This window comes from Sturnira hondurensis, unplaced genomic scaffold (genome assembly GCF_014824575.4).
Source record: "Sturnira hondurensis isolate 20B ecotype Veracruz unplaced genomic scaffold, ASM1482457v3 Scaffold0015509, whole genome shotgun sequence".
Classification (NCBI taxonomy): Eukaryota; Metazoa; Chordata; class Mammalia; order Chiroptera; family Phyllostomidae; genus Sturnira; species Sturnira hondurensis.
The window spans coordinates 3,672,639-3,697,482 of NW_028088140.1; the positions used below are offsets into that span (position 1 = coordinate 3,672,639).

The 24,844-nt window shown below is 35.7% G+C and overlaps 1 protein-coding gene across 1 annotated transcript in view; it reads right to left on the reverse strand.

The window, feature by feature from the left end:
* Window positions 1-1,165: 1,165 nt before the first annotated feature.
* Window positions 1,166-24,844, reverse strand: part of EPYC (epiphycan) — a 41,400-nt gene continuing 17,721 nt past the window's right edge. The window contains exons 3-7 of the mRNA XM_037064653.1: window positions 18,520-18,688; window positions 14,414-14,572; window positions 13,101-13,303; window positions 11,747-11,842; window positions 1,166-1,686 (exon numbers count right to left, since the gene is read on the reverse strand). Of these exons, the coding sequence (XP_036920548.1) occupies window positions 1,516-1,686; window positions 11,747-11,842; window positions 13,101-13,303; window positions 14,414-14,572; window positions 18,520-18,688 (798 nt within the window). The 3' untranslated portion in view covers window positions 1,166-1,515. The remainder of the gene's footprint in view (window positions 1,687-11,746; window positions 11,843-13,100; window positions 13,304-14,413; window positions 14,573-18,519; window positions 18,689-24,844) is intronic.

Below are 24,844 nucleotides of genomic sequence, written 5' to 3' on the forward strand. Positions count from 1 at the left end.
CGGAAATGTATTTGCCTAAAAGAAATAGTGGAAATAAAAAATTGTGCATTTTATATATTAGAGATATATTGCCAATTAATTCTCACTTTTTACTTTATTAGTTCAGAAATAGATTATGCAATGGTAAAGATTTTTATATTAAACCATCTTAGGGAGGTCATAGAGAACCACTCTTTCATAGTGTTGGTGAAATGTAAGAGGGTATAACATCTTTAAGGGCAATTTAATATCATGTATTAAAATTTAAAATAATATATTCTTTGATCCAGAATTCCACATCTATGAATTACTTCATAGATGCATTTTAACATATTCACAAAGATTTATATATACACAGGGAAGTTCTTTGCAATTTTAGTGTAAATACTAGAAGATGAAATGTATATGCATGTAACAGGTTGATATGTGATTTTCAGAACCAGTAGAGCTGTATGTGTTGATAAGGAAAAACCCTCTATGATATATTTTTAAGTGAAACAAGAATGGTTCAGAATAGCAATTATCTTTCACACTTAAAAATCCATGTTCCTGTGGATAGATGCATTCATAGTGGTGATATGTACACACATGTAGTACATAAAAATGTATATTTTTGTAAAAAGATGTGAATTATTTATGTGAAAGATTTTGTTGCTCATGGAAAACTTCATAAAGATTTGCAGGAAACAACTGACTAGTTATTTCTAGGACGTGAACTTGTGGTTTGCCGCTGGAAAGAAAATCACCTTTCATTGTATATTCTTTGTCTATTTCAGTTTTTAACCATATGCCTGCATTCTGATCATACATTTCAGAAAAATCAGTTTTCCCTAGAAGGCATTCTTAACTTCTTCCTTAGTATGGTTATTGTATCATCATCTATATTTTCCATTTTTATGTTTCATTTTTTTCCACAGGCACAGATATATACCAAGTAACTAGTCAGTTTAGCAAAGGTCTAAAATGAGTTGACAGGTCTGTAAGATGATAAAATAAAGTTATTTAAAAATGGAGGCTCTGTGTATTATTCTTATGATAATTTTCATGTCATAATTATAATGCGTATTTTCACACATGACCATTATAATTTTTAAAATATTTTTATTATTTTCTTTAATGAAGTTGGAAACAGAAACATGCTTTTGTGAAAAAAAGAAATAGAAAAGTTTAATTGAAAACATCTAACTCTTGGTAATAAACCTAAATTGTTCATCTTTAATTTTTATTTCTTGTATGCTTAATTTGAAATTACAGAGGATATTAATCCCTAAAACTTGCAAATTACATGTGATTTATAGGAATATCTATGAAACATTTCTGCCATTTGTTTTTGTACTTTCTGTTCATCTTTTGGATTATTCCTGACTTGTGGTGTTTTCTGAGATTACTTAACTGCCATTATATCTTAAAACTTTCAGTTGCATTTTATGTAATGATATAGATGTGAAAGTATTATCCTGCTGAGTTTTGTTTGTGAAGAGAGCAGTAAGAACTGTTTTGTTATAGCTGTCATCATAATGATGATCATTGTCTGTTTTAGACAAGACTCCCAATAGGCAACCGAGGTAGGCACATATACGCTTGTGGAGTTTTGCTGAGATTGATAGGATTTCCATCCAATCGGATATCTTCTAGTGCCTTGCGAATATAAGTCAAATTTTTAACATTGCAGAAGGTATCTTCATGCATCTCTAGAATGTTGTTATTCTAGAAAAGATGAAAATAAGTTATAAAACAAGACGTAACATATGCTTAGTACTGATTAATAGTGCATTTGCTTCACCCCATTTTTATTTTTTGTCACTTCCCTTGTCAAAAAATGCGCATTATGTGATTATTATACATCAAGCACTTTTTAGGCATTGAGGATAAGTCAGTTAACAAAATAGATATGTGCTCGCCCTTATAGAGCTTATACTTCAGTAATGGGAATATAAAATAAGGAAGTGAAGACACAAATTTACAGAAAAAAAATGTTATTTCCAAAAAGATTAGAACTACGAAGAAAGATGATGACTGTGAAAAGTTATTTTAAGGGACAGCAATGGAGATCAGAGGGAATAACAAAAGGCATGGGCATTGAAAGCTCCAGGCTGAGCAGCGAGAACACCAAGTTCAAATTCCTAACGGTTAGTATAGGATGTTCAAGAATGAGAAATACTCAATATGGCTGAGGTGAAGTTTGGCAGAGAGTAAGCAAATATCAGGAAGGTAGTAGGCCCAGAACTAGATTTTTTAAAAATAGCTTTATTAAATATATTTCACAAACCATAAAATTCACAGATTTTAAGTGTGCAATCTGGTGGTTTTCAATATATTTACAGACTTGTATATAAGCATCTTCAAACTTTAATTTCAGAACATTTTAAATATCCCCTTAAGAAACCTCAGAACTATTAGCAATTACTTCTCCTTTCTAATACCTCTAGCTCTGTTAAATTCTAAATAAAAATCAAATAAATAAATGAATAAATAAATAAATAAATAAAATAATATATCACCTTTTGTGGCTGGTTGCTTTCACTATGAATTGTATTTTTAAGGTTCATACATGTTGTAGCATGAACCAGTACTTTTTTTTAACTGTTCAGTGATTTTCTCTTGTATGGATATACTATCTCTTTGTTAATCTATTCATCAATTAATGGGAATTTGGACTGTTGTGACTTTTTGACTCTCCTAAATAATGCTTCAGTAAACATTTGTATACAAATTTGGTGTGGACATAGGGTTTCACTTTTCTTGACTATATACTTAGTAGTTGAATTGCTGGGTTATATGTTACAGGAGCTCTATTTTAACATTCCGAGGAACTGTTAAACTGTTTTCCAAAGTAGCTGCACCATTTTACACTTCTATCAACAATGTATGAGAGTTCCAATTTTCTCTGCATCCTAAGCAGCACTTGTGACTGTTTCTTTATTTTAGACAACCGAGTGGATGTGATGTGGTATCCAATTGTGGTTTAATTCATTCTTCATGTACAAGGTAGGCAAAAGTAAGATGTCAATTGTGAACACAGAAGCAGAGTTAATTTTTTCATTATTATTTCTTAATTGTTGTATTATTTATTTGTATTACAACCATAAACCTACTTTTGCTCACCCCTGTATAGAAATACAATTAATATTTTATACGGATTTTGTAACCATACTTATTAGTTCAAGTAGTTTAGTGGGTTATTCATGACTTTCTTTATAAAATATTTGTATTGACAGATCAACTTGGTATTCATCTTAATATAAAGTCTTTCAACTCATGACTATGAAAATATCTTTTCTTTATTTATATCTTTTTTCTCCAGCTATGTGGAGGTATATAAATGACAAATAAAATTGTACATATTTAAGGTGTGCAGCATAATGTTTTATACATGTATATATTGTGAAATAACTACCACAATCAAGATAATTCACATTTCTATCAACTCACATAATTACCTTTTGTTTGGGTATGTGGTGAGAACACAAGATCTCTCAACAAATTTCAAGTGTATAATACAGTAATAACTATAGTCACTATGCTGTACATACCCAGAAATTATTCTCCTGAATAACTGATTTTATACCTTTGTCAACATCTCACCATCTCTCCCACCCTCTAGGCCCTAGTAACCACCCATCACTCTCAGCTGCTCTGAGTGTGACTACTTTAGATTCCACATATGAGATCGTAACAATATATGGCTTCAGTGTCTGGCTGATTTCACTCAGCACAGTGTTCTCCAAGTTCATCCACATCATTGCCAAAGACAGGATTTCCTTATTATTAAGGCTTTTAAAATTATGTTTTTATTATATTACATTGTATACACATACCACAGTTTGTTTATTCATTCATCCATTGACAGGCACGTGAGCTGTTTCTGTCTCTCAGCTACTGTGAACAGTGCCTCTGCGAACATAGGAGTGTGGGTGCCTCTTCAAGAAACTGCCTTATTTCCCTTAGATACGTAGAATTGTTGGATTATACAATAGCTCTGTTTTTGATCTTTTAAAGAACTTTTATGCTGTTTTCATAATGACTACTTTATATTGCTACCAATAGTTTACACGGGTTCCCTTTTCTCCACATCCTTGCAAGCACTTACCTTTTTTATTGTTTTTATATTAGCCATTCTAAAAAGTGTGAGGTGATACATCCTGCGGTTTTGGTTTGCACTTCCCTGATGATTAGTGCTGTGGAGCACCTTTACATGTGCCTGTTGGCCATTCGTATATCTTCTTCGGAGAAATGTCTATTCAGGCCCTTGCCGACATTTTAATTGGAGTATTTGTTTTTTTTCCTATTGATTGTTTGAGTTCTGTATGTATTTTAGATATTAACCCATTATTAAATTAATGGTTTGCAAATATCATCTGTAAGTCTTTTCTTTTTAATTTAATTTCTTAATTTCATTTTGATTATTCACTTCTAGTGCATACATATATAATTAATATTTGTGTATTAAATTTGTAACTTGTTCCATTGCTAAAGTCATTTATGAGATTTCCTCTTTGACTTATTGCTTAAGGAAAATGTTGTTTAATATTAATATACTTGTGAATTTCCCATGTTTTCTTAGTTGTTGACCTCTATTCTCATTTTATTGTCATAAGAAAAATAATTTGTATAATTTTAATGATTTTCAATTTGCTGAGGCCTGTTTTGTTGCTTCATACATGGTCTAACCCTGTACACCTGAGAAAAAGTCATATATTGCTGTTGTTGGGTAGACTGATTCACAGATGACCGTTAGGTTCAGTTAGTTAATAGTATTATTCAAGTCTTTTTTTTTCTAGTTGATCTTATGGATAATTGCTCTATCCATTTAAAAAGTGGAGTATTGGAGCATCCAACTGTTATTGTTAAACTTTCTATTTCTCCCTTTGATTCTGACCATTTATTCTTCACACATTTCGAGGTTCTATTGTTAGGTGCATATATATTTATAAGCATTATACCTTCCTGATGCATTGGCTTTCTTATCATTACAAAATATCCATTAGGCACAATGCAGATTTAGTGCCTATGTACTATACTGTTCCTCTGACAGATAATAGATACATGTTGTTTCTAGTAACTACGCCTCACATTTAAGGACTTACCATGTTGCAGTAACTGCACAATCCATTTTATAAACAAAAACAGAGATGAAAGGGAGTTTAGATGTTTGTGCAATTATTAAATTGTGTTGGAAATAGAATTTTAGTTCAGGGAATCTGTTTTTCCCAGAGCTATCTTCTTTTTTTTAACTATTTATTTTGGTTTTAGACAGATGGGAAGGCAGGGAGAAACAGAGGGAGAGAAAGATCAATGTGTGGTTGCCTCTTGTGCACACCCTATTGGTGACCTGGCCCATATTCCAGGCATGTGCTGACTGGGAATCGAACCTGCTAGCTACCCGGTGGTTCGCAGGCCAGTGCTCAATCTATTGAGCCACACCAGCCAGGGCCCACAACTATCATTCTTGATTAGTATGCTATATATTGGCAAACTTTTTCAAACAAACCAAATTGGGATTTTTACATGAGCATTAAAACTAAATATAAATTGAAGACAATGTAAATGAGAAATAGCTTTATGCTAGATATTGATGAAGTGGTTGTGAAGAAGTATTTTAAATGGTGCACTTAATACCTTCTTAAAGCTTAAAATAAAAAAGGTAAAGCTAACTACTTTTTAATTTTTTTAGTTTTCAGTTACAGCTGGCATATAATATTATAATAGTTTCAGGTATATAACCTAATGATTAAACACATATAACTTATGAAGTGATCACCCCAATAAATCTGTCACCCATCTGACAACATACATAGTTATTATGATACTATTGGCCATATACCCTGTGCTATATTTTATAACCTCATTATTACTCTACAATTACCAGTTTGTACTTTTAATCCCTTCACCTTTTTTTGGTCATCCCCCATCCTTCTCCCATCTGGAAAAAATCGGAATGTCTCTGCCTCTATGAGCCTGTTTCTGTTCTGCTCGTTAATTTATGTTGTTTTGTAGATTTCACATATAAGTGAATATGGCACTTGTCTTTCTCTGCTCAACTTATTTCACTCAACACCACACCCACTAGTTCCTTCCATGTTGTTGCAAATGGCAAGATTTCTTACGTGTTAAAAGCTGAGTCATATTTTGTTCTATATACACACCACTTCTTTATCCATGCATTTACTGATGTACTTAGTTTGCTTCCATATCTTGGGTATTGTAAATAATGCTGCAGTGAACATATAGATGCATATGTCTCTTTGATTTAGTATTTGAGTTTATTCAGCTAAATACCCAGAGGTAGACCACTGGGTCCATCTTTGTCTTCTGTTATAGCCTTTGTTTTAAAGTCTATTTTGTCTGGTACAAGTATTGCTACCTCAGATTCTGTTCTGTTTCCATTTTCATGAAACAGTTTTTCCATCCCTTTACTTTCATTTGGTGTGTGTCTTTCAGTCTGAAGTGAGTCTCTTATAGACAGTATATGTAAGAGTTTTGTTTTATTTATCCATTCAGCCTCTCTATGTATTTTTATTATTGACACTTACAGATGTCCCCCATTTTCCCCCTTTGCTCATCTCTATCTATCCCCCACCAGCCTTCACACATTGTTGTCTGTGTCCATGGGCTATGCATATATGTTCCATGGCTAATCTTTTCTAGTCACTTCCATCTGCCTCCCCTCTGAGATCTATCAGTCTGTTCCATGTATCCAGGCCTCTGGTTCTATTTTGTTCAACAGATTATTGTGTTTATTACATTCCACATATAAATGAGATTGTATGGTATTTGTCTTTCTCTGACTGGCTCATTCTGCTTAACATGATCTCTAGGCTCACCCATGCTGTTACAAAGGTAAGAGTAATTCTCTTTTATAGCCACATCGTATTCCATTGTGTAAATGTACCTTATCTATTTTTATACACTAATCTATTAATAGGTACTTGAACTATTTCCAGATCTTGGTTATTATAAATAGTGCTGCTATGAAAATAGGGGTGCATACCATATTTTGGGACCAAAAGATGCATCTAGGTTTTAGAAGAAAATAGAAAAAAATTTGAAGCAAAAATGTGGTAAAATATTTAATAACATAAATAATATAATATTTCACTAATGTAAATGTAAACAGAATTTAACAACAGCATTAACAATCATTATTCTTTCCAAATTTGGGGGGTAGGGGTGGGAAATGTGTCTTATAGTTGGAAAAATACAGTATAATCTTTCTGATCAGTGTTTCAAGATTCTTAATATATATTCCCAGAAGTAGTACTACTGGGTCAAGCAGCAGTTTCACTTTTTCTTTTCTTTTTTTTATTTTTTGAGTAAACTCCATCCTGTTCCCCACAGTGGCTGCACCAGGCTGCACCACTGTTGGTGGGAATGCAACTTTGTTCCCTTTTCTCCACATCCTTGCCAGGACTTATTTGTTGATTTATTGATTATAGCTATTCTTGCAGGTGAGAGGTGACATGTCTTTGTGGTTTTAATTTGCATTTCTCTGACGATTAGTGATGCTGAACATTTTTTTCATATGTCTGTTGTCCATTTGTATGTCCTCTTTGGACAAGTGTCTTTTCAGGTCCTTTGCCCATTTTGAAAATTTGGATTATTTGTCTTTCAGGTGCTAAGTTGTATAAGTTCTTTATATACTTTGGAAATTAACACTTATCAGATATATCACTGGTGAATATGTTCTCCTGTAGATTGGGTTCCCTTTGCATTTTGTTGATGGTTTCTTTTGCTGTGTGAGGGCATCTGACTGTGACATCTGACACCTCATCAATTGTCAGGGTTGATTCAGTTGCTCTGGCTGGCCAGGCAGGTGTCCCTTTTCTCCCTCACTGACCCTTGTGCAACCCTCCTGAAGCTTCGTGCTTTGTCAAAGAAGATGACCTTCCCAACTAGAGGAGAGGACCACTCTTCAGTCAAGGGTATACGAGTAGCTATTCCCCACTGCTAGAACCTCTAAATAAGCTCTCCCTATGTCTTTTGATTGGAGCATTTAATCTACTTGCATTTAAAGTAATTATTGATAGATATGTATTTATTGCCATTTTATTATTTACATTACTTTTTCTTTTTATCCTTCTTATTAAAGAAGATCCTTAAACATTTCTTGTAATACTAGTTTGGTGGCAATGAACTTCTTTAGTTTTTTTGTTGTTGTTATTGTTTGTTTTTTCTTATCTGGGGCAGTCTTTATCTTCCCTTCAATTCTAAATGATATCTTTGCTGAGTAGCATAATCTTGTCTACTCAGGTCTCTGAGTAGACAAGTAAGTCTAAAGTAGGTCAAAAATAGGTCTCTGCTTTTTATCACTTTAAATATTTTGTACCAACCTCTTGTGACCCACAAAGTTTCTGTTGAGAAATCAGCTGATGGTTTTATGGGAGCTCTCTTTTAGGTAACTAACTGCTTTTCTTTTGCTGCTTTTAAAATTCTCTCTGTGTCTTTAATCTTTGGCAAATGTCTCTTGGTGTGGGCCCCTTTGGGTTTATTTTGTTTTGGAGTTTCTGGGCTGGTATGCCTATTTCCTCTGCCAGGAAAGTTGAAGTTTTCTGTTATTATATTTTTAAATAGGTTTTCAATTCCCTGGTCTCTCTCTTCTCCTTCCAGTAATGATGCAAATGTTGGTGTGATGCAAATGTTGGTATGCTTGTTGTTACAGAGTCCCCTTAAGCTATACTAATTTTTCTGAATTCTTTTTCCTTTTCGTTGCTATGATTGGGTGTTTTCTGCTACCTTATCTTTCATATCACTGATTTGATCCTCTGTGTGGTCTAATCTACTGTTGATTCTTTCTAATGTAGTCTTCATTTCAGTTATTGAAGTCTTCATTTCTGACTGGTCCTTTTTTATGGCTTCTATCTCCATATTTATGTATCTTATCTCTTTGTTAAAGAGATTGCTCACTGAGATCATTAATCATCCTTATTCCCAGTGTTTTGAAATCTGCATCTGGTAGATTGCTTATGTCCATTTTGTTTAGTTCTTTTTCTGGAGTTGTTCTGATTTTTCATTTGGAACGTTTCTTTGTCTTCTCATTTTGGCTTCCTCTCTGTGTTTATTTCTATGTATTAGGTATAGCTGCTATGCTTCCTGGCCTTATTAGAATGACCTTATGCAGTAGGTGTTCTGTAGGGTCCAGTGACACAGTATGCCTGGTCACCCAGGCTAGGAGCTCCAGCTGTGGTCCCCATGGGAGCTTTGTGTGCCCTCCTTTTGTAGGTGAGCCTTGATTGATGTTGGCAGGTCAATGGGAGGAATTTACTCCCCTGGTCAATCAGCAGCAAGGACTGGCTGAGACCACAGTAGAAGATTTGCTATATAAGGAACAACCCCATGGGGCACAACTCACTCAGGAGGACTCTGGTGTCCACTGAGTCTATCCCTTAGGTATGTTGTTGTGGAGGTAGTTGGTTTGTGCTTCAGCATGGTCTGAAGCTGTCCACCAGTGCACTGCCTCTAGGGCATCCTGTGGATTGAGGTCAGCTGCTTCCTGTTCCCTGCCTGGAGCCACCCAACATGAGCTACAAAATAACCTGCAGATAGCTGTTACTTGTGCTTGGCTTAGTGGTGCCCAGGAGAGGTCAAGCTGTGAATCAAGGTTGGCTGCTGCTAGTGCCAGGCCTGGTGCCACTGAACAAGTAGTATAGAGCATGCTGAAGTCAGATGCTGCTTGCTTGAAAGACTTCAGGGAAATCCACAGCATGAGCTAAGACAGATTATTTGTATGGAAAAAACACTGGAACCAGGTTGAGGGTCTGTAAGATAGGTGGGGTAGGATCTTGAGGAATAAACAATGTGGGGCAAACAGTGTTAGCCAGGTTGGTAGAGTTCAGATATGATGTTCACCTGTTGGCTCTGTATGGGAAGGACTCAGCAAAGGAACAGTGGCCTCTGCCTGCACTTCTATCTGGAAGGAATATGACCCTCTAGCCCTCACCCTGATACCAGACTGTCCAGTTCCTCTCTGCATGTCCCTGACACCTTCTGAGCTGGTACCCCAGTGCTGGAGCTCATAGTGAGTGAGTTGGTCAGTGAAAAAGTCCATGTGCAGGTCCTTTAAGAGGAACACCTGGTACTCCAGAGCCCTCTGTCTCATTCATTCACAACCCCCTTTGGTTTTCACAGCTAGAAGTTCTTTGAATTTCCCGGGGCTGGGATCCCTTGCTCCTCGGAGGGGTGACCTCCACAGCTGAGCTATCCCTCCTGATTTTTAACACCACATGTGGGTGTGGGACCAGCTGGTTCTGCATCTCTTCATCTTCTACCAGTTTTGATGTGGGTTCTTCCATTATAGGATTTAGTTATATCCTTAGTTATAGGACGTCTGTTCAGGTAGATTTCATGCTGTTCTGAATGACAGTTATTCTGTAGTTTAGTTATAATTTTGATTTGGTTGTGGGAAGATGCAAGTATTGCATTTACCTACTCTGCCATCTTTATTGAAAGCCCAAAAAGCAATTACTTTTAAAGAAATCTCATATTGTATACACAGGTACATCATGTTTAACTATAATATCAGAGACCTGGTTACTTTATAGAGTCAATATCATCTCAGACAACAGTAAAAAAATAATTCATAATTAGAAAACAGATTACAATATTTCCTTGAAGATATCCTTGAAAGTTCTCTTTCCAGTCATACACAAGGCAAGAAATCTTCATACATTGAACATCACTCCCAAGAAAGAGATGACAAGAGAGAACCATCCAAACAGAATGAGGACTAGAAAGGAAGTAAGGGAGTAAACACTACCAGAAAAACTCTCAAAAGAGTCAGGTATCCAAGATATATAGAGAGATATAGATAGAAGAATGAAAAGTATATGTCAATAGAATAAAAAAAGACACAGGGGTAAATATTTACAGAATTTACACAGAAGAAGATAGAAATCAGAGGCCTGCTCTCACATAGCAAAATCACCTTGCTAAAAGATTGTAATATCGCATTATATTATTCATTTGAGCACACAATGGATGTATCATCTACAGATTTATTCTATAAAACAGATGAAATTATTACAGAAAGTTGATTACAGCTTAAGATGAAAAGTTATATCCAAAATAAGAATAATTTATCTTTTTTGTTTTAGCAACCATTTTGTTAAAAATGTTTGTTTTAACTGAGCATATTTTAGTATATTTAAATGAAATATATTTAGAAATGTGAGATCATAACATCTTTGGAAATGTGTTTTCACTCATTACTTTAAAGCTAAATTTAGCTTAGTGGGATTTAAAATAAATTCTCAAATATGTCAGTTTAGGAAAAACTGCATTTTTGTAATCCAGAAAAAATGGAAGTCTTTATCTCTGAGTAGATATAATGCCCTAGGATTGAATTAAATTCAATATATAAGACCTAAAGATAAAATCAAAAGGCTAAAATTGACATTTGTTTACTTAAAAGCTAGAAATCAAGTTAGAACTTTTTCTCTTTTTCTCTTCCATTTCTAATTCTTACACTCTTTTTCAGCAGCTGAAACTTCCAATTTTTTTCAAAAGAAGCTTTGTGTGACCCCCAAAATGTGTTGTGATTTGGCAAATAGTGAAGATAAAAATTAAGGCTATTAGATACAGGGGCATTAATTTACAAATAATTCATTGTCAGACTGAGAGAGAGAATGATTGAGAGAAAAGAGAACAAAAAGAAATATTGTCACAGTGTGTCAATGTGACTTTAAAAAGAGCTTCGTGGTTCTCGATTTTCGCCTGTTTGCCTTTGTTTTCCATGGAAGCTGTTGGGCATACCTTGCTGGTAGAAGCTTACCTGGAGATGAAGGGCCCGTAGGTTTTCTGGGAGTGGCAGAGGGATGTGGTCCAAGTTGTTATCAGTGAGGTAGAGGTGATGGAGATCATACATATCCTGGAAACATTCCAAATGTGGGGACTTAATACGAATGAGTGATGCCACAGTTGTATTCCCTGTCCATGCAATTATTTGTAAAATACTACATGTCTGTTCAGGTCTCATTTAGTAAAGGTGAAGCAGATTAGTTTTCTAAGTTACTAGACATTGCAATTGAATTTTGAAAGAATTGAGGACAAGCAGCTATCTCTTGATGAACATGAAACATGTTTCTCAATCTCTAGGAAGAAACTTCCTTTGTCCTCTTCTATCATCTCAGTTTACATTAAGTCACTGGCTTCTCATTCTTTTTTCTGTAATAGAGTTTTGAGGATTTGGGAGATGCATAGTAAAAATTAATTTCATGTTATAATGATGGGGAAAGGAGAATTTCAGCTCAAGAAAAGCCTTCTTTTTCAGGCCTGAGTTTCTGGGAAGGGACAGCTGAGCAACACAGAAAAAGTTTAGACAATAAGCGATACATTCTAGCCAAATACCAGAGGACAAATTGTAATTCACCACCACCCATGCCGACAAAAGATGAGTAGAGAGACTGGACTTCTGCCATTGCCAGGTTCTAATGTGTACCCTAACCCTTTTGTCCAAGAGCAGGTGTCACAAGATGGCCAGTAGAGAGACAGGACTTTCCCATTGCCCAGTGCTAGCGGGTCCATCATCTGGCCACCAAGGAAGTAATGTGACATCCCTTCAAAGAGTGTTTTTAATTTATTTGTTCAATGTGTATTTGGAAGATTAGCTTGACTGAAGTAAAAGTGAGTAAGAAAGCCCGTTGGTTACTGTTCTCAGATTCGACACTGTTATTCCAAGCAAGTCACTCTAGCTCTGAGCTTGCTTCCTTCATTTAAAAAGCCAAATTCATAAGATGAACTGAATTTATCATTTTTACAAAGTAATTTAGAAGCCTTTTACCCCAAAGCACTAAGAACACTCTGCAAAAGTAGTTATCCTTTTAACCACATTAAGTGCTCTCCTTGAGTGGAGTTTTTGGTAAATAAAAACTACCTGCCAAACACCATTTCCAGATAGACACCCACTTCTTATTCCATTTCTGCTTTTTGTTCTTGGTGCTTGGCCAGCCTCAAAATCCACCAGAGCACAGGATTTCCCGACAGCATGATAAATAGTGTTGTAAAGTTACTTTAGAAGTTAAAAATCTCATCAAAGTGAATTCCTTTATAGAAATCAAAACAGCTAGTCATTGACTGCAAATGGAATGGGAAGATTAAAGTCTTTTATATCCAAACCTAAAACTCACTTTAAATGCTTCTTGCTTTATTCCTTTCCTCCCAAGTCTGTTGTTGCTAACATCAATGAATGTCAACGTGTTTGGCAGCTCTGGGAGTTGCCTTATTTTGTTGTCACGCAGGACAAGCTCTCGGAGTTGAGGCAGCTTTCTGAATGCATCTTCATCAATCTCAGATATTAAATTTGATGTCAGATCAATCCTCCTTAAATCATCTAGAAGAAAAAAGTGAAGTAGTGGAATATTCAAATGTTTTATTCACATAAAAATATGAATGTAAACTTCCTACAAGCAAGCAAACATAAACATAAATTTAATTAGGAATGACCAGTTAATTAATTATTTCTAACTACTTTAGAAAAACTTAATTGTTTCCTCTAAATACTATTTATATTTATGCACTCACAAGGAAGTCTAATGTTAGCAAAGAAACTGACACATTCCATTCAAAGTGACTAGTTTTTTCTTCACTACATTCTAAATAAACTTTATCTGGATTTAACTATTTAAAACATTTTCCTCAGTGATGACAGACTGTTGTACTTTCTAGTAGTCAAAGATACATTGGTATTAAAATACAAAGTCTTAAAAATAAATTTTTAGTAATTAAAACATTTTATGAGGACCAGTACAAGAATTCTTCTCTGTTGACAACAATTATAACATCAGAATTTAGGCTTGTATTCTTCAGTGATAAAGTAATTATGTGTGTGTTTTTTAAAAATTTTATTTATTTACTTTTTAAACAGAGGGGAAGGGGAGGAAAGAGGGAGAGAAATATCAATGTGTGGTTGAACTCACACGCCCCCTACTGGGGACCTGGCCCACAACCTAAGGGGACCTGGCCCACAACCTGGGGAACTGGCCCACAACCATGTGCTCTGCTGAGAATTGAACTCCCAATCCTTTGATTCCCAGGCCAGCACTCAATCCACTGAGCCACACCAACCAGGGCAAGTAATTGTGTTTTAATGGGAGTCTATTCAAACAAAAAATCTTAGTAAATACATGACCATGCCATTTTACTCTTAATGTGATAACATGATGATAAATTCTGGCCTATAAAATACAGTTATTTATGATTTTTATTCAGTTGAAAAGTTTATTTGAAAATATCTACAACTTCTTTGTTTCATGATGACCTTTAATTATTCATCATTTTTCTTATAATTAAAACAAATCTTCAAACAGTTGAAGAAGAAAAATGATTGATTTATGAGCCATATTTTATATTCAGCTATCATGTTCAGCACCAACATTTTATAGTACAAAAAATTTAGAGTTGTCTGTAAAGAAGAGAAGAACATTAGTGCTGTCACTCATACTTAGGCTTGCAAAATCATTTCTGTTGATCTTTTTAATTCTGTTAAAGCGGGAATAGAAATAAGCAGTGTTCTTGGGCAGTGGAGGAATAGCATCAAGTTCATGGTCATCACAGTAAACAGTGGTGCTTATACAAGTACACAGAAGGCAGGTTGGAAAATCTGAAAAAAGAGGCAAATAATTATAATTAAGTAACAAAAACAATTTCTAACAATGTGATTAGCAATATTTGTTAAACAAGATCAGAGTCTCATACAGGCAATCCTGGTATATTTCATATTTTCTTACACAGTTTTTTATAAATGGAATACTAGTCAAACATACCAATTAAAGCTCACCCAATAATTAGTATACTTTTTGTAATGTTTTAAAATTTTATTTTAAATTACTGAATGGATACTTCCCAGTGTTGCTTTCATGCTTAGAAATTTCTATCTTCAAATGTGAACATTAATACTGTGTTTTTTAAAATAAATTTATAGCATCACCTGTAATGTTTTTATTAGCTCTTTGATTCCATATTTAAACACCCCACTGAAACAAAATCTGCTTCAAGAAAAATACAGGTTAATAACCACTAATATTATTTCACTCAGTATATATATAGTTTTACTCCTTTCTGTGTAAATGGCACTATGCTGGTGAAATAGTGGTGAGTGCAGAGAGACAGAGTCTGTTTTATGATCTGCTAGGTAAGATGAATGTTAATCACATAAATAAATGAAATTACGACTATGTTAAATATCATGAAATATCATCTAAATATAACATAGAAAAATTTGATCCAGTTTGAGAGTCATGGTCCTCTGAGGAGATGAACGTTGAATTGGAGTTGACTGTGTTGGTGAGGGAAGCATGTGCAGGCGTAGGAAGAAGCGCATGCTCAGTTCCTTCACTTGGCAGCGACTAGAAGACAGTCCACGTCAGCACAGGGCAGAGAGCATTGGAATGTGTAGGACGTAACATGTGTATACAGGTGTTGGTCCTTATTCTACGTAGGGGCAGGGGTATTATGTTATCAGATTCACATGTTGGATATCACTCGCTTGAAGGTGTGGTGTGGAAGTCTAGGGCAGGGCCAGCTGGCAAAGCTGAGCCGATTTGTCCTCTAGGTAAAAGGCGATGGTTGCTAGGGAATTGTGATAGAAAAGGCAACAGATCCAAAAGATTTCTGTTAGGCTGCATTGTATCTCAGCATATTCACCTGTTTTTCTCCATCGATCATAAACAACACACCTACCCCTCCTTCACTCCCGGTTTAGTGGTCTTGCAGAGGACAGTAGCTTCTAAGGGGCACAGAGAAGCAATGGTCAGAAGGAAAGGAGGGAAGGAGGATAAGGCAATGCCAAGTGGAGAAAGTGTGAAAGAAAAGGAAATCGAAAACAATCAAGGCTGCTGAGCTGTTAGGTAAATTAAGGACTTAACAATGTCTCTTGGGTTAGTTACTGTGGTGATTACGGGAGATTTCAGTAAAAGCTATAGAATAATGAGGCTGGAAGCCAGATTACAATCAATGAAGGAGAAAGTGGAGGTGAGAAAATAGTAACAGCAAATATAGATGAGGTTATTGAAATATTTTACTGTGAAAAAGTAGGTAAGAGAGATGGTGGTAATTGTAAAAAGATTATTTGTGTTGTGTATATAATGAGGGATATTGACTAAAGCAGGAGGTTTTCAAGAATCCAAAGTATTAAAAAAATCCTAAGAGGGAAGTAGGAAGTGAAGTTCAAAGCCCTCTGGAAAGAATGTGCATCCCACATGTGGGAGTTCCTCCATTGCAGCAGGAAGTGAGATGTAGCTGTAGGCAAATTAAATGCCTGACAGCAGTAAGACCAAAGAGCTGCAGGCTGGGATATGGCATTTTCTTTGGGCAGTAGCCTCCTAGCTTCCTGAAGAGCTTGAGGAGTAAAGGGGAAAGGAGAGGAAGTGTTGTGAGAGGTGAGATGAATAGAGAAATTGAAATAAGTAATCGGAAATATAGAAGAAGAAAGCGATAGAATTATAGAAGAAGAAAGGAACTTCATCGCTCAGGATTGCTCAGTGATCAGTTCATCCCTGGAAACTTTCCTGGTTTTACCACCAAAAGTCCCCTATCCTGGGAACCCCTTACTCACAGGCAAATAGGGACTCTTTGTTGCCTTAATTCAAATATCAAGAACTAGTAAGGCAACTAAGATAAAACATAATTAATCATGCTCTGTGGTTCTAGTACAAATATACTCCCACTCAGCCTTTTTGGAATTTTTACTCGACCAATGCAAAGTTCCTCATATTCTTCGTATCCTTTATTTAAAATATCAGCAGAGGCTAAAGAAAAACATCCTGGGTGTTTAGTCTTAGCACAGTCAGCAGGATGAAGAAAATTCTACCGTAAGTTATGTGGCTACCTCAACTTTTGACTTGTCTCCATCTGGCTGCTTCTGAGTCTGGATTTCCCAAAGAACAAATTTCTAGGGAGGATTGGGCTGCAGAAGAGTGAGGACAACATACACTCAAAGATCTTACATATTGTATCAGTGCCATACTCAGCAGTGAGCTGTTACATTCATTTTGGGACATCTCCATAACTTTCAACTTGTAAACTTGTTAAGACCTTTCTGCGTTTTATGTGTGTGAATGACTTAAGTTGTATTATCAATGTTTTTGTAAATATTTACTGTACTTCTTTTTAGCTTAGTTCTAACAATGCTGAACTTTAATAAAACATTCTCAACATGGCATCTGCCCCCACAAAAAACTAGTAATGTACTTACTAAGGTCTTATTGTTATCATTGATTAGGAAAATCATTTACTATAACAACTTCAGGAATAAAAATAATTTTAGTAAAATAATACTTACTGATTTTTCCAGTCAATATAAATTTTTCCCATTTATTATATTTTTGAAGGCCTTTTATTCTACATTTCTATGGTTGTGCTAATTTAGCAATAATTTCTTAGAGTAATTATATATATTCACACCAGTTATAATTTAATTATGGTCTTCCACTCATAACTCAAGACTACTTTATAAGGCTTCAGAATATTATTTTTAGGAATTTGTATTAATAGTTAAAATATATTTTGATTTTTAATATAATAAATGATTCCAAACTATTTAACTTTGGTGACTTTATAAGGTTATAATTTAATTTTAATATTAGAATTTCTGGTGATGCTTTATTTCTGGAACTTAGAATGTGAATTAAAATTTAACTTTATTACTCACATTCAGATCATTTTAATGACAACATTTTTTGAAAAGTCATAGAGAGAGCATTTTGGTGTGAGCCCACTTGAATAACCCCAAGAATGACACAAATAAATTCTAACAAGAAATATAGACAAATTATAAAATCACATTTAATTCCAGAATTGCTTCTCATTGATGAACATGCTCTGGTTTAGATCACCTTTGCCCTACAAGACGGAATTCAGTGTAAGGGACCACTTGTCTCCTTCCCTTCTCTCTGCTTCTTCCTTGGACTGAGTGAGAAGAAGCCTGCTTTCCAACCAAACAGGCTGCCTTCAAGAATCAGATCAGTCTCACTTCAAGGCCAGCATGTGAAACTAAAGGTGATGTGATCTCTGTCAAGTCCCGACCCTTTTAGAACTACTACCTCAGTAGTAATGGGAAGATCAACGCTAACACCTTCACAGGGAGTTTGGGATACTCACATGAGATAATGTAAAGTGCTGAGCATTATGGCCCACAGATATTATGTGCTCAATCCATGTAAAATATTATTACTATTGCCATCATCATTATCATTCATCATCAGCAATATTATCACCTTGAACTTCTGTGGCCTGATCTCTCAGATATACATTCTACCTTGCCCATAGTGTACTTGTTGTAGAAGTGCATTTCATCAGTCACATAAATTTCAAGTAATGATGTCAGACAAATATTTTCATCCTAAATTTTTGGTTATTTGAGAATTTACATCTGCCCAAGCTGAATTGTTAAAGTATTTTATATTTTAATGCAAAATAGAAGTATATCTCTTGCTTCAAACCTAGTCTATTGCAAAACTTTCTCTTTGAGATCCTTGTGGACTTGGAATTTGGCGGTCTTGAGGGTTGACCAAGTGGACTTAATTACAATTCAGCATTGATGGACCTGACCTTCACTGGTTTGTGGACCCAGAACCCTGGGGAATTCAGGCTCCTGTGGGAAAGAGCCATCAATCAGCCTGGGGGTGGACTCCTCCTCTTCCTCTTCAGCCTCCTCTGGCTGTGGGGGTGGGGTGAGGAGCTCTCTGTTCCCTGAAGGCATCATTGTTGCTATTTCGATCTGAAAAAAAAGCAGATTTTGAGGAGGAACCTCAATCACCCTTTTGGCAGTGGAATCAATTGCAAATGTATTCCTCTTTGCCACAAGAAGGCACTCGTGTTCTGACTAGCCTGCCTGCCTGGGACGGCCCATGCAGTTCCATAGTGCTATTGCTGTTTCTAATCAGTTTGATTCTCAAATATTAGTAATACTTTCTAATGCCTTTTTGTAGAGGAGGGAGTTCTTCACTTTTAAATACTTTTATATGTTTGTTCATTCCATAAGTTAAAAAAGTTATTTATAGTTTTCTAAATACATGGCAGTGCAAAAATGCACAATTGTGAACAATTCAAATTGATGCGAAGCGCACAGTCCCCTTCACCCTAATTCTACTTGCCTCCAAGATAATAACCAATAAAAAATGGGCATGTATATTTTAGTCCTTTTAATCATTGGTCCCCTGGATTCAAATATTCTGTTGCTTTACAACAATTTACACTTCCTCCAATTGTATTTTACTGAAAAGTATCCTTTCCACTAAAATGCAATACATGCAGACATGAAAACTATGACTTGATGATGATATACCAATTCTCATACATTTTCAGTATCAAGTATTACCAACAGTATTTGGTAATGTTAAAATTGACCTTTTTAAGAGTTTTAAAAATAGGAGGCATTTAAACATTTTTAAAATACTCAAATAGTTTTTCATGGATTGTATTTTTTAATTGTTGACATTATTATAGATATCCCCCAGTTTCCTGCCCCCCACTTTGTGCCCCTCTACCCAGCCCCTGCCCCACACCCCTAGACTTTTGTTCTGTGCCCATGGGCTATGCTTATGCATATATGCACACGTATTCTTTGGCTAATCTTTTCTAGTCCTCCCTCCTCAATCCCCTCTGATATCTATTAGTCTGTTCCATGTATCCATGCCTCTGGTCTTATTTTGTTCATCAGTTTACTTTGCTCATTAGATTGTACTTGTAAATGAGATCATACGGTATATTTGTCTTTCTCTGACTCGCTTACTTCACTTAGCATAATATTCTCTAGGTCCATCCATGCTGTCACAAAGGACAAGATTTCCTTCTTTTTATGGTTATGTAGTATTCAATTGTATGAGTGTACCATAGCTTTTTTTATCCTCTCACCTACTGATGGGTACTTTGGCTGTTTTCAGATCTTGACTCAATAGCAGGAAGACAAACAATCCAATTAAAAACATGTGCAAAGGCCCTCAATAGACACTTTTCCAAAGACGACATACAAATGGCCAATAGACATAAGAAAAATGTTTGATGTCGCTAATCATCAGAGAGACGCAAATTAAAACTGCAATGAGCTATTACCTCACACCTGCCAGGATGGCTACAATCAATAAATAAATCAACAAACAACAAGTGCTGACAAGGATGTGGAGAAAAGGGAACCCTAGTGCACTCTTTGTGGGAGGGCAGACTGGGGCAGCCACTGTGGAAAAGAATATGGAGTTTCCTCAATAAACTAAAAATGGAACTTTCATTGGACCCAGTGATCCCACTTCTAGGAATATGTNGCCCATGGGCTATGCTTATGCATATATGCACACGTATTCTTTGGCTAATCTTTTCTAGTCCTCCCTCCCCAATCCCCTCTGATATCTATTAGTCTGTTCCATGTATCCATGCCTCTGGTCTTATTTTGTTCATCAGTTTACTTTGCTCATTAGATTGTACTTGTAAATGAGATCGTACGGTATATTTGTCTTTCTCTGACTCGCTTACTTCACTTAGCATAATATTCTCTAGGTCCATCCATGCTGTCACAAAGGACAAGATTTCCTTCTTTTTATGGTTATGTAGTATTCAATTGTATGAGTGTACCATAGCTTTTTTTATCCTCTCACCTACTGATGGGTACTTTGGCTGTTTTCAGATCTTGACTCAATAGCAGGAAGACAAACAATCCAATTAAAAACATGTGCAAAGGCCCTCAATGGACACTTTTCCAAAGATGACATACAAATGGCCAATAGACATAAGAAAAATGTTTGATGTCGCTAATCCTCAGAGAGACGCAAATTAAAACTGCAATGAGCTATTACCTCACACCTGCCAGGATGGCTACAATCAATGAATAAATCAACAAACAACAAGTGCTGACGAGGATGTGGAGAAAAGGGAACCCTAGTGCACTCTTTGTGGGAGGGCAGACTGGTGCAGCCACTGTGGAAAAGAATATGGAGTTTCCTCAATAAACTAAAAATGGAACTTTCATTGGACCCAGTGATCCCACTTCTGGGAATATGTCCTAAGAATTCTGAAACATCCATCTGAAAGAATCTATGTACCCCTATGCTCATAGCACTGTCATTTACAATGGTCTGGGATTGTATTTTAGGTTACACTTGCTTTTCTCTTTTTACATGTATATATTTTAAGCAATACATTATTGCCTCTAAGACCACTGTTTGCATTTAGAATAGCCCCTTACTCTTCAACTCCTTCCCATTGCCTCAGTGTTTATTCCTCTCTCTGTGACCTTGGGCAAAAAAATCTGTTCAAGATGATTGGTTGGCGACATAGCAGACCCACCCATTAGGACCTCTTTTCCTCAGGGCATCCCTGGAAATCCCAGATTTTCCCTTAACCTGACAGGGATGGCCCCTTGATCCTTTCCATACTTCTTTATTTGTTTTCATTGAACAAGCAAAAATTTTAGAAAAACTAAAAACAAAAACAAAAAACCCACAAATTACTTTCTAATTTATTTAATGTCAAAATGATATGCAATCTATTACTTTCATGTGTAAAGTACATGGATAATTAGGACAGATATATGGATGTTTTACCTAAATTTTTAGATAACAATAACATTTTAAAGTTACACTTATTTAATGCCACCTTTGATAAATTTGAATACATTGCATCACAAGTGAAAATTATCCTTTAAAAACCCCTAAAATTTCTTTTGTCAGTGCACATTTCTGAAGTGCGTCCCACTCTGTGCTTCTGCAGCCTCTTCCTCTCAGCCCCTCCTCCACTGTAGTATAGCGCTTCCACCACATTTCTGCCTCCCCAAGCCTAGTAGACAGGACACTCTCAGTTATGTCGTATGTCTTTGTACCCAAAGGCTATAGCCTAATATATAATCAACAGGTACTTATTGAATATAGTACAAAAAGTATGCTTGTCCAGAATGTATCTAATGCACAGCTGTATGCTTATATTTTAGAGATTTTGTTGAAGAATCATTGAATGTGTTAATGCTTACTTTAACACATTTAATGCATGAAAGCAAATCCTACTTTGTTTGGTGCATTGGGAAGCCATACATGGAGCTATCATGGCCATAAATCTCCACTTGAGAAGACTGGGCACACTTCCTTAAACAGAGACATACGGGCTCCATCTGCAGGGTCAGAACGAGGCAACTTCAGAAAGAATGGATTTTTAGAGACACCAAAAGGAGGCTCCGGGAAGAGCGGAAATTGAGACAGATGTTTCATGGAATGGGGCAGCCTAAAGGGAGAAACGCATTCCAGACATGTTGCCTTGAATCTTTGGCTTTATAGGAAAAATGTTTGCACATATTTTTTACACATAATTGTTTTTCCACTGATCTGATGTGAAGCTGTAAGATCTCACTTGTCATTCACTATAAAGAGGCACAACAGCTTTTGTGTTTATCAGACAGTTTGTTCATGCTTACCTGCTATTAAAATGGGAATGCTGAACAACTTTTAAGACCAAGGAAAAGGAATGCCTTTTGGTTTAGCAAAATAGTACAACCATAACCTCAAAGTACTATGCCTGAAGAGCTTTTTGCATTGTAAACACATTTATTGTCACTATTGAATAGAAGTGATTTAGGCTTCTTTCTTTTTTCCTCTCTTACCAATTTTCATAACGTGATATGAAGTTGTGAGGAAATGCATGCAAAGAAGTGAGGCCAGGGAAACATTCCCTCTTGGCTCTCCATGTGGCAGACTTTTATACGTATGCTGCAGAAACTTAAATTTAGGAATAAACACAAAGAGCCAGAAAACATCCCTATTTCTACTTCTTAGGCTACAATCAATAACACTCAGATGCAAATACATAACTGAGTCTCTGATATAAATATCCATTTTTTTCTTAGTTTATCTCCATTCTTTTTTATACCTCCTATTTTAATCTGACTTGCTTCCTACTGAATTGACTTTTTAATTTGTTCAGTGTAAATTAATGAACAGAAGGGTGAACTAAGTAAATGTTTTAAGAGGCCAAAATTTGTGATTATTTGTTAAACAAGATAATCTGATTTTTATGTTGTATATGTGAATATTTGGTTCATATGTATATCCCTATGAAGGAAGATAGATATATACCTTATAGTTGCTTTTTTTTCACCATTATTTTCCCAACTTTTACCCAGGTATGTCTAGCGATTAGTAGGCTGATAAGTATTGTTGAATCAGTACAGGTAAGCAAAGACAATTTTTATACTTTAAGGGTTGATTTGGATACCAGAGTAATAAAATATTTAAACGCAAGTGCACGAGAGAGCAGGTGTGAAGAGAGATCAGTTGTGGCTCAGACATACTCATGTGTGCCAGTGGGTCTTCATTACAGGGGCGATCATGCTGGGAAGGGGACTAAAGGAGGTGCGCTTTGACCTCTTTACATGAAACCGGCTTTGAGTCTACTACTGATCCAAGGATTTCAGTTAGGTAGGGTCTGTATTTTAGGAAGAGGTGGACTTATATGCCTAGAGCCAGAGCCCCTCCATTGCACGATTCTGAAAGGGACTATTCATTTGGCATTCTCTGTGAATGCTGCTCCCTGGATTTATAGAATGGAATAATCCTGCTGAGTGCATGTAAACTCTTGAGAGATCAACTAATGTGGACACCAGAGTTTCCCTCATCTTTCTTCCTGTCCTCTTTATCTCAGCTGCAATTCCTACAATTTTGACTTAACACATCAACTGAAGCAGAGATGGGGAATTGTGATTAATCTTTTCTTTGCTTATATGTACAATTTGGGAATAAAGACAATCCAGTAAATCCCTAAGGAAAAATAAAGTGAAAGCATACATACAGAAACATCCTAGCTGATTTACTGGTATTCATTGAAAAATAAAGATATAATTGTTTCACTAGAATAGGAAAAAATGCAGATTTTCGCAAATAAAACAAAGTCAAGGACAGAATCACAGGGAGGTTCTCACCTGAAAAAATTAAATTTAGGTTGTTCTTATGATGCAAAACTGACCTTGAACATGCACAGTGAGAAGAGACCATTTTTCCAAGCCCTTGGGACTAGCTTGGCTCCTGACTCTTAGTGATGACAGTGCAGCTAAACAAAGAAAAAGCAAACTGAAGAAGATGGCAGCCTGTGAAAATTCAGTTTGGGGAAAGAGTGAGTTTTTGTGGCTAACTTTGTTTGTTGGAGAGAACTATTACATTTGTTGAACACAAACAATACAACCACTAAAGAGATCATCTCTGAGATAGAGAAAAGAGATTTTTCTTGATCTCCTTGTGAGTCAGCTGAACATAATTGTTGTGTATTGAATACTTGTTATATAAGAGAAACTGCTATGCTTTTTAAAATTAATTATATTGTCATGCTCAGAACAATTATGTAGAGGTGCAATAATTGTGCATGTTTGGTAGCTATGTACTTGGAAGATGGGAGGTAGAGAACTAAGTAAATTGCCTGAGGTCACATAGCTTCTAAGTAGGTAAGACTAGGATTTGAAGTCCAACAGTCTTGACACAGGACTGCTTCACTTCCTTAATATTGATTCTATATTAAGCCAAATAAAATTCTTCTGAATAATCTAGCTTTTTAGGCACCTTCATTCTGAGAAAGAGAAGTTCTAGATAGGAAAAGTAAGTGTTATCATTACTGGGAAATTACTTTTCTCATTACAAACTCATAAGTGGGCTTTCTTGTTTATATTTTAAGTCTTGTGTGATTTTTGATAGGGATCATTCATCAACCTCCAGTCTCATCTGGTCACAACTGATTATGTATGAACCTGAAGACTGAACCTGAAGGCTGAATTAGGTAGCCCTGTGGGAGCCCTTGACAGTAATCTATCTTCCCCTGAAGTTGACAAGTATGAAAATATCATGTAACATTAATGTAGATGGGTTATAAAATTTAAGCAGCATTTATTATAATTTTCTCTCACTTTTGTGAG